The sequence below is a fragment of the Arachis duranensis genome, chromosome 6, assembly GCF_000817695.3.
Source record: "Arachis duranensis cultivar V14167 chromosome 6, aradu.V14167.gnm2.J7QH, whole genome shotgun sequence".
NCBI classification, from domain to species: domain Eukaryota; kingdom Viridiplantae; phylum Streptophyta; class Magnoliopsida; order Fabales; family Fabaceae; genus Arachis; species Arachis duranensis.
Window position 1 is genome coordinate 15094352 of NC_029777.3, and position 10807 is coordinate 15105158.

The window sequence follows — 10807 nt, forward strand, 5'->3', positions numbered from 1 at the left end:
TTTACAATGTGATTGTGGGTTGCATGATTTGTTGAATGAAGATTTGTGATATTTCGAAGAGCAAACAGATTCATGCTGAGATATTTATGTGCACACCAAATAATTTTCCCTTGCTCTTGTCCATTAGTAATGGAGAAATACGTGTGATTTTTTGGCAAACAAAGCACATAAAAGTTTATCATGGACTTGTCGGGAGCAACCACAATTAATTTTCATACATTATTAGGTTTTCTTTTAAATAGATATTATCATTCTTATTATAATAATATTTTTGTATAACTTTATATAAATATACAATGCAAAAAAATTATATATAAAATAGCATTATAACAAAATAGCATCATATTAGCTATATACTAAATTAGTTACCAAAATCAGTTATTAAGGTAGAATATATATTGAATATAAAATGTACATTAAAAATAAATTCAACTATATATGTATTTATATACAAATATATAATTTTAATACGGTTTATGTAATTATTATTAACTTATAAATTTAATTTTGATATACCGTCAGAATAAAGTAATTTTACATATATATTCAATTACGTAATGTCATATCAACAAAAATAAGTAATCCAAAAAAATAAATATGATTGTATTATTGTATAAAATGTTTTACATTTTTATTACATCAAAATTAAATTCTTAATTTATTAAATTAAATTGTTCGAAGGTTTTTATAGTGCCACTCAATTTTAGTTAAGACCCCAAATTTTGCTAGGTTATAATTAACTATATATATTGTGTACAAAACTAAAAGCTCTAATAAGGTCCTAGCTAGCTAATTTTGTGATCAAACTCTTATACTAAGTGGAAAATTTCTTCCTTTTTTTATAAATTTTTTTGTGTAGCGTAGGTAGGTTCTTTATTACATTTAAAAAATTCATCAGAAAAAAATTAGTTGAAAATAAATTTGTAAAATGAATAATTTATTGTCCAATAGCAAACTCTTAAAGTCATTGATATGCTAAGCTAAGAAATGCTGCAAAAAAAAAAAAAGAGGTTCCCATAAAGAAACATAATTATAAATGTTAAATAAAAAATACTAACACTAAAAACTATTTTCTTTGTTTTATTAATTAAATTTTTTTAAAATATATAATTTATTAATAACAACTATAATCTTATGCGTAAGTACTTTACTTTAGTGTATAAATATAAATTAAATATATAAATTATTATGATGAGTTATTATGATGTAAATGTAATGATACTAGAGAAAATGAAATACTTTTCCTAATTATATATAAATATATGTAATTGGAGAAATTAACTAAATGAGTAGAGCGGCTTTATAGATGGAAGTAATGACCCATTAAACTACAGAAGCACAAATTAAGCCGTCAAAAATTGCCACTTCTTTGATGAATCAACATTGTTGGTTGTAAATTGTAATCCTGTTGTAATGAAAAGTGAATGTTTGTAGCAGATAGAGAGAGACATTGTTCATAACAATTAAGCATGGGTTGGTTCTCATCATCAAAGATGTGCACCATTAATATTGTGATGGCTTTCCTGGTGTCCATGATCTCAAAGGGATTGGCTCTGTCCATCAGTTTAAGCGATATGGAATGCGTATCAGAGCATGTTTTTCATGATGGTGACATCGTTTCTGGCAGTTTTGTTGTCATGGACCATGATATTTTCTGGAATTCTGATCATCCTGGCATTGATTTCACTGTAACTCCCTCTTTTTTTTTATTTTGTTAGTGACAGAAAATCATAACAGAGTTTAACTGATGTTGGTGTATAGGTGACAGGTCCAGGTGGAAGCGTGGTGCACTCTTTGAAGGGAACGTCGGGGGACAAGTTTGAGTTCAAAGCGGTGCAAAATGGGATCTACAAATTCTGTTTTATTAACCCTGTTTCAACTCCTGAGACTGTTTCTTTCTACATTCACATTGGCCACATTCCTAATGAAAATGATTTAGCCAAAGATGGTCAGTTAATTACATATGTTATTACTTCCAATTAATTGATACTTTTGTGTTTTATATTATTTATTTGGTTCTTGCTGTGTGAAGAGCATTTGGACCCTATCAATGTGAAGATTGCAGAGTTAAGAGAGGCATTGGAATCTATTGTATCAGAGCAGAAGTATTTGAGAGCGCGGGATGCCAGACATAGATACAGTAAGTTACATTCTTCTTCATTCTATTTAATTAAAAGCAACTACTCCAATAAAGACGTCAAAAACATCTTCTCATATGATCTTGGTTTAAAAAGTGTGACTTATTTGTTTCACCACACGTTAAACAAAATAATACTTTTATAACATTTGAAAATTAAACCCTAAAATCTATCATTTAATGGTCAAAATAAAATATTTTTATATGAATAGATAATTATGAAATTTTCATTGGGATATCTACCTTAATTAAATATATAAAAATGATAGTTAAAAATTATTAAATAAATATATTTTTAATATTCGAAAGTGACTGTTTTGGAATTCAAAGACTGTTTTCAAGTTTTTTAAACTTTGCATGGAGTGTTTTGTACTTAACTGTGGAGATTGATTTGTTCAGTTTGTGCATGTGAATACTTAACGATAAACTTGTGTTGAGTTAATATTTTATGTCAGCAGTCATTCTTAATGACTAACTGATGAAAATTGTATTGACTAATAAAAATAATTGTCGAAACTGTTTTGTATATTTTAAAAATTTCAAGAACCAATTTGGATAATTACTCTTAAATTAGTTATTACTTTGGTGTGTTAATAAGGTTTGATTTTTGGTTGATACAGCAAATGAGAGCACTCGAAGAAGGGTAGTGTTCTACACAGTGTTGGAATATGTGTTGTTCGCTGCAACGAGTATATTGCAAGTCGTATACATTCGTCGCCTCTTCAGCAAATCTTTTGCTTACAACCGAGTCTAGTCCTACTTCTACCCTTGTAATACATTATCAAATTTAAACACCATAAAATTGTTAAGGACTAGAATTTTTTTCTTGGTTTCATTTGTTTGCTTTAGTTAGATAGAAATTTGAGCCTTCTTTTTTATGATAATAAGTAATGTACTGTGAATGATATGTAATATGCAGAAGTTTGGTTGTATTAGAATTTAGAGTTAAACGAATTATTGATTATATTATATAAGATGAGATTACTAATATAGCAATGTTGGAGTTCATATTAGCGATATGATATGTAGGATAGGATAAGGAGACAGGTGAAAAGGAGGCAGAAAAAGATTAATTTATCTTTGTTTTTGTTGTTTTTTGTGTTTTTTACCTCTGTTGCTTTCTTTCACACTTTTTCTATTATATTCTATGTTCTGTATCTGTCTAATATTATTTAATAAATCTCTTATATATATAATCTAAAAGCTTATTATAATAACATAAAAATTTCACAGAGAAAATATATTCTACTAATAATTACTACTTAAAAAATATATCTCGTCTTGAAATTAAAATATAAATATTTGAGATAGAACCGATGATTCACTTCAAAAAATAGTTTATCAAAACTTGAAACTAATTCTTACAACATTTATATAATTTACTTTTCTAAGAACATAATTGAACCTAAAAACAAATATCGGGTACAATATTAAAATTGAACACATTCAAGTGAGACTTTATTGAAAATGAATACATCAAAGTAAGAATAATTGAAAAAATACAATCTAATTTGTTAATATAATTGACCATAAAATAACATTAAATCACTTTTATAAACGTTAGAGATACGACGATTTAAATGTTAAGAATACAAATAAAATTTACTCAAACGTTAGAGATAAAAACGATAATTTACTCTCATTACTTAATATAGAATGATTGACAAATCAAATAAGAGGGTTATATGTGGTTACTTTCAAGTTTCAACTAGACAGTTAAAACTTAAAAACTTGTTGATTAAATTAAAAGTAATATAATGTTAAGAACTAACATTGTAGTAATTAATTTCAGCTAACAATAATATAGTAGATTGTTAAATAAGTCTGTATAAAACTCATTAAAAATGATTTTTTATTAAATTTAAATTTCAGATGTTTCTTTTAATCGAATTTCCGATGTTATTAATTTTAAAAATTTCAGATTTTTTCGTGTAAAAAATTCTCTCTTAAATAAACATCGCAAAATCTATACATGCGCATTTAACTTTGTGACAAATGCTCCTAATTTAAGTATTAATATTAAAAATGTTAGTTGCCCTTTAAATTTTAGTTTTTAGTTAATCTTTTTAAAAATTTATTATTAGTTAATTAATTTAAATATTTACTTTTACATATTTATTTGTAGAAAAATTAAAAAAAAATTACTTACTTTTATTTTTTTTTCTAAAAATTAAATAAATAACAATATTTAAATAATACTTAGTTGGACTGTTTAAGTATTGAGTATTCATTGGAATTGCATACCCCTCTATAGCTCCCACAAGATTTTCGTGTATATTGATCTTCAAAAAGATGGACCCATTCTTTATCAACCATTTCATTTGTCCATTTCACGCTTTAAATTGACTAGACAAATGAGAGATGGGAAATAATGAACCCCCACAAACATTTTTTTGGTCTATTTAGATCGATGATGCATGAGAGAGACTATATTATATATATATATATATATATAACAATAATTATCACAGAAAAAGTTTATACAATATCCTCTGTTATATTTATGTGTTGTTGAGCTCTTGATTGTGTTGTATTGTTTGTATTTAGCAGATTTACACGTTTTCTTGGAATTAATCAACTGATTCATCATTCAAACATAAACATGGCGCTCAAATACGTTAATCTTCGGCTTCTGTTCATGCGTGTTTTATTAGCACAGAAAAAAGTAATGCTTTCTTCTTTTTAAATTATTGCTGGTTTTGCATTACTATGTAATCCGAGTTCTCAATACTCAATAATTCTTCTCTTTTGAAAAGAAAAGAAAAGAAAATGAAAAAATTATCCGCTAATAAATTACTTGTCAAGTTACAAAGCAAATACTGTTTAAATTTTCATTTAATTTATAATTCTTTAAAAATTATATGGTATAATCAAATACTTTTATTACATGATAATATATAAATCATAGAGTTATTTTTAAGATATAGTTAATGAATTTATTTTCACTCAATTATTTTTATTTATTGTTTCATAATATCTATATATCGATTACAAATGTTAGAAACAAGAGACTCAGATAGTAATGTGAAGAGTGTATTATTGAGTGTGAGGAAAAGTATAATGTACAAAGAATATATATAGCTATTAGTAGAATTAAAGTAATAAAAGCATAAAATCCTATAATTAATATACAAATACACTATATAAATACAAATGATACTAATTGATTTAATTTGATTCTAATTATTCTCTTCACATTTCCCCTCAAACTCAAGTGGGACCTAAGGATACCATCTTGAGTTTGAATAACAGAGTCTGGAAACAAGTCAGATGATGAGCCTTCATGAAGATATCAGCAGTCTGATCTAGTGTTCCAACAGCGATAAGACAAACAACATCAATAAGGTTATAAGGATACGTTACCAAACAAAGTGACAATCAATTTCAATGTGTTTGGTGCGTTCATGAAACACATCATTATGGGCAATCTAAATAGCACTGCAGTTGTCACAAAAAATATCAGTTGGGGATGATTGAGGAGCACCCAAGTCTTCGAGAAGCCAACGAATCGTGATAACTTCAGTAGTGGTGTCAGCAAGAGCACGGTATTCAGGTTTTGTGCTTGATCGAGTAGTGAATGTTTGCTTCTTAGCTCGCCAGGAAATGAGAGAGTCGCCAAGAAACAAACAATAACCAGTAGTGGAACGACGATTAGTGGGATCACCAGCCTAATTAGCATCTGAGTATGCTTGAAGGGATAAAGATGAATGGACAGAAAAATAAATGCCATAGAATAGGGTGCCTTTGATGTAGCGAAGATTGCGAAGAACTGCCGCATAGTGAGTAGTACGAGGAGCTGACAAGAACTGGCTAAGAACATGAACCGGATAGGCGATGTCTGGTCGGGTGACAGATAAGTAGACGAGTCCTCCAACTAGTTGTCGATAAAGAGTAGGATTATCCAAAATAGTATCATCCATAAGAGTAAATCGAACATTAGACTCAAGAGGAGTAGATTCAGTGCGATTATCTATAATTCCAATTCGAGGAAGAAGATCTGAAGCATATTTAGCTTGAGAGAGATAGATGCCATCATCGGTGGATATGACTTCTAGACCAAGAAAATAACTGAGAGAATCAAGATCTTTTATAAAAAAAAAAATATGCTGAAGGGACGCATTGAGATCAGAGATACCATATACATCATCTCTAGTGATGATCATGTCATCAACATACAGAAGTAGAAGAACAACTCCACGTTCGCTTTTACGAATGAACAGAGCATTTTCATGAAGGCTGCAAGTGAAACCAAGATTGCATATGGTAGTGCTGAACTTGTCAAACCATTCACGAGGAGCTTGCTTAAGTCTATAGAGTGCCTTGCGAAGGAGACAAACTTTACTAGAAGGACAAGTATAACCCGGAGGGGCTTTCATATAGATCTTCTTTTTCAAATCTCCATTAAGAAATGCATTCTTTATGTCCATCTGATTGAGAGACTATTTTTTGACCGCAGCAATGGCAAGAAGAGCTCGAATAGATGTGAGACGAGTAACAGGAACAAAAGTCTCTTTATAGTCCATACCATATTCTTACGTAAAACCCTGAGCAACTAATCGTGCCTTATAACGGTTAATAGAACTATCAGAGTAAGTATTGATCTTGTATACCCATCTGCTTCCCACAACTTCCTAATTAAAAGGAGGATCAACCAAATTTGAATTTCGAATGACATGTCAGCTGCCACGTCAATAGGAGAGGACACGTGGCGCTACGTGGTTGGTTGTGGAAACACGTCAGTGCTGACAGGGCGGGCGGTGCCACGCGGGTAGCAAAGCGAATCGGGTCGGGCACGCGGGTCGAGCACGAGTCGGAGAGGTTCTGCCTGACACGTGGTAGACGCGGAGCCGTTGATCTGGGCGCTGATCCAATGGCGCTGGAGGCGTTTGGAAGGAGAACTTCTGCACACAGACAGGCAACTTCGAGCAGCGCGTGGCGACGCGTTCGACGGAGCCCTAATAAACCCTGATTTCGTGGTTTATCTTATGCTTATTTTAGGGAATTTATTCACCTTTTCCCACATTTATTCAATAAAATAGCATGATTTTGTAATTCTCCATTGAATTGTGCTTAAGTGTAAAAACATGCTTTTTAGACCCTTAAATTGGTGATTTTAACTCACTTTAATTCCATTTGATGCCTTGATGTGTTTGTTGAGTAATTTCAGGTTCACAAGGCAAGTATTGAATGGAAGAAATAAGGAGAAAAGCATGCAAAGTGGAGAATACATGAGGAAACAAGAATTGGGAATGCATCGATGGGCGCGCACGTGCAAAAGTGATTTCGCATAGAGACGCGCACGCGTACATGACGCGTCTGCGCGGATGAAGAAATAGCCAATCGACGCGCACGCGAACATGGCGCGTACGCGCCGATACTCGCACGTGACTCACTTAAAGGCAAAACGGTGGGGCAATTTCTAAGCAGCCCAGGCCCAATTCCAACATGTTTCTGAGTGTATTTCATGCAGAATTGAAGCCCAAGCAAAGGGGGAGCAATTGATTGTAGCATTAGTATCATGTAGTGTAGTTTCTAGAGAGAGAAGCTCCCTCTTCTCTCTAGAATTAGGGTAGATTAGGTTAATTTCATCTTAGATCTAGTTCCAATTTCACGTTCTCATCTTGTTTTCTCTACAATTTCATGTTTCTATTCTTGATTCCTCTTAGTTTTCATGTTAATTTCTCCTTTATGTCTCTTTTGTGATGATGAACTCTTGTTGGATTTGGATCTTTTCTTTAATGCAATTTAATGTTTGATGTTCTTTTATTGTTGATTTGAGTTGAGATTTTACCTTCCTTGCAATTGGTAGTTGATAGATTTTATTACTCTTGCAATTTGTGATGTTTACTTTTATTGCATTCCACATGTTTGATGAAATGTTCTCTTTAATTTTTGAGTAGTTCTCTTTGCTCTTGGCCTAGGCTAAGAAAATTGAGTGACCTTGAGTCATTGAGTCTCAATGAATTGGTGATTTGAGAACCCTTAGTGATCAATTTGATACTCATTGACACCAACCCACTACTAATCTAATTAGTAGATAGGTTGGGACTTATGGGTTGATGTGATCAAGCCTATTTGATGTACTTCAATCTCCCCACACTTAAACTAAGCATGTCCTCATGCTAAAATCAAGAAAGAAGCAAAAGGGTATCAACATTTATTCAATACAAACTAACTAAATGCAACCTATCTATATGCAATATATCTATATGAATGCATCCACTTGGTCAAAACAAGTCAATTTTCAAGAATACATATACAAGCACAAAGGCTAAGGCAATAGAAATCAAATCAACCCACAATTGAATTGAATCATTGAAAGATTTTACAAACTTGCAAGAAAAGATGATCATGGGTGGAGACATGTAATTGAGCGATCGAACCTTCACCGGATGTGTATCCGCTCTAGGCACTCAAGTGTATGGGGTTGATTCACTCAATTCCCCCCTAATCATGCTTTCCAAGATTTGTATTTCATCTAACAATCAACAATTATTTCATGCATGCATACAAATATCATGAGGTCTTTTTCATAGATTGTAATGTGGTTAGGGTCAAGGTAAGGATGCATATGGTCAAGTGGACTAGAATTTGAATCTTTGATTAACCTGAGTTTCCCACCTAACCTATATAACAACCTATACAATTCAAAGCTAACCTAACTACCCATTCTTCACTTTTTCACGCACTCATGCATTCCATTTTTGGTCATTACACATATGCATTGATTTTTTTATTGAACTTTGAACTTTGGGGCAATTTTGTCCCCTTTTTATTGCAATTTTTTTCTTTCTTTTTTATTTTTTTTGTTTTTTTTATATATACAAGAACATCAATGCATATGGTATAAACATGATTGATACATGAGTATATACCCAATTTCCAAAATTTTCAATAAAAATACAAAAACACACTTTTATCTCTACTCAATGTTCCCAACTTCTCCCAAAATCAAATGATAAACACTCTCACTAGCCTAAGCTAACCAAAGATCCAAACAAGGGACATTTATTATTTTTTGCTTTAGCCTTGTAATGTGCTAAGATTAAGAACAAGTGAGTTTAGCGTAGGCTCAAAGTTGGTTAACAATGAAAGATAAAAGGTAGGCTATATGGGTAAGTGAGCAATTTGAAACAATGGCCTCAATTATATAAATGCATGTATACATAAAATAATGGACATATAGAATCAGACAAATCAAATATCACAATCATAGAGAGATAATAATACGCACAATAATGAAAATAAGTGGTTATATGATGTAACCACACAATTAGGCTCAAATCTCACATGCTTGTGTTCTTAGCTCAAAAACATGATCCACAAAATATATAACTCAAGCAAGTTCTAAATTTTTTTTTCAATCAATTGGGGTGTCCTATAGATAAAATCCTTGGAAAATATCATGATTTTGACTAAGCTTAATATATACATATGCAAAATAAGAAAATGCAACTAAAAATCTTAAAATAAAATGCAAAAGTGTTGGGATTAGAAACTTGTCACCCAAAAATGCCAAGTGGTCGAACGACCTCCCCACACTTAAAAATTTGCACCGTCCTCGGTGCATCCAAAGATGAGCAAGGGGGTACGGCGACTTTCCTAGTTGCTACCTTCAGCTGGTAGGTCAATCGGTTGCTGCGTGTTCTTCCACCCGCTTCCATTTTTGCTTATGGTGCATCAATCATGAAGAACAAAATAAACACCGTAAGATGAGAAAATACAAAAGCAAGGAAGCGTGAATTGTTGGAATGAGGTAGATCACTATAATTGAGTGGGTGAATTGGTGTGACATTAATGAGAGATAGGTGTGTGGGTTCTAAAATTGCGCGCGGTTTAGAATACACACACTAGTACAAAAAGTTATGTCACAATTACACAAAAGAAAACATGCACTTCACTCATTCTAGTGTGCTTGAGATACTTTAAAAGACTTGTAGATTAAGGCAACCAAACAAGTAGTGAAGAAGTATAAAAGCATTCAAGCAAAAATCAAGCAATTGTGAAATTAGATAATGCATGGACATTGATTGATGTGTAAGTGAACTTAATGAACATAATGGTATATGAAACTTACACCACAATCAATGACACATATTAAAGTTGTTGCAACACCTAAGTGACATAGAGGTGAAACACATGGATGCTATGGAACTTAGGAAAAAGAAAATAGAAGTGGAAATCAATCACATAGCAAATATGGCCTACAAAGCTTTACAAAACTCAAAAATATGTCACTAGGTAAGTTTTCGATCTAATTTCACAACTCTACAATCTCATTGCATGAAATAAGTGATGTGAATAAGGGTAAACTATAAACAAGCATCAAGCCGGCGATGATTCCAGTAGCGTTGGAAAGCTTACAACGAGGAGAAGGCGAGGGTGGTGGCGGTAACGAACCAAGGCGTCGGGAAGAAGTTTAAAACTGAGGACAAAGTACTGCCGGTGAGTAAAATAAAATAGCTAGAAACTAATTGTTTCTGAAAAAAAAAAATAACCTAAACTCTTGATACCATGTTAGAAACAAGAGATTGAGAGAGTAATCTAAAGAGTATATTATTGACTGCGAAGAAAAAATAATATACAAAGGGTATATATAGTTGCTAGTAGAATCAAAATAATAAAAACATAAAATCCTACCATTAATATATAAATACGCTATATAAATAC

The 10807-nt window shown here is 31.7% G+C and overlaps 1 protein-coding gene across 4 annotated transcripts in view; it reads left to right on the forward strand.

The window, feature by feature from the left end:
* Window positions 1–3133, forward strand: part of LOC107493174 (transmembrane emp24 domain-containing protein p24beta3) — a 4091-nt gene extending 958 nt beyond the window's left edge. For 2 of the 4 annotated variants that reach the window (XM_052262846.1, XM_016114263.3), the window contains 4 exons: window positions 1438–1688; window positions 1762–1948; window positions 2033–2140; window positions 2758–3133. In XM_052262846.1, the coding sequence (XP_052118806.1) occupies window positions 1470–1688; window positions 1762–1948; window positions 2033–2140; window positions 2758–2891 (648 nt within the window). In that variant the 5' untranslated portion in view covers window positions 1438–1469 and the 3' untranslated portion in view covers window positions 2892–3133. Of the gene's footprint in view, window positions 1–1434; window positions 1689–1761; window positions 1949–2032; window positions 2141–2757 lie in introns of all 4 variants that reach the window. The other 2 variants (XM_052262845.1, XM_052262847.1) reach the window with 1 other exon arrangement.
* The last annotated feature ends 7674 nt before the right edge of the window (window positions 3134–10807 follow it).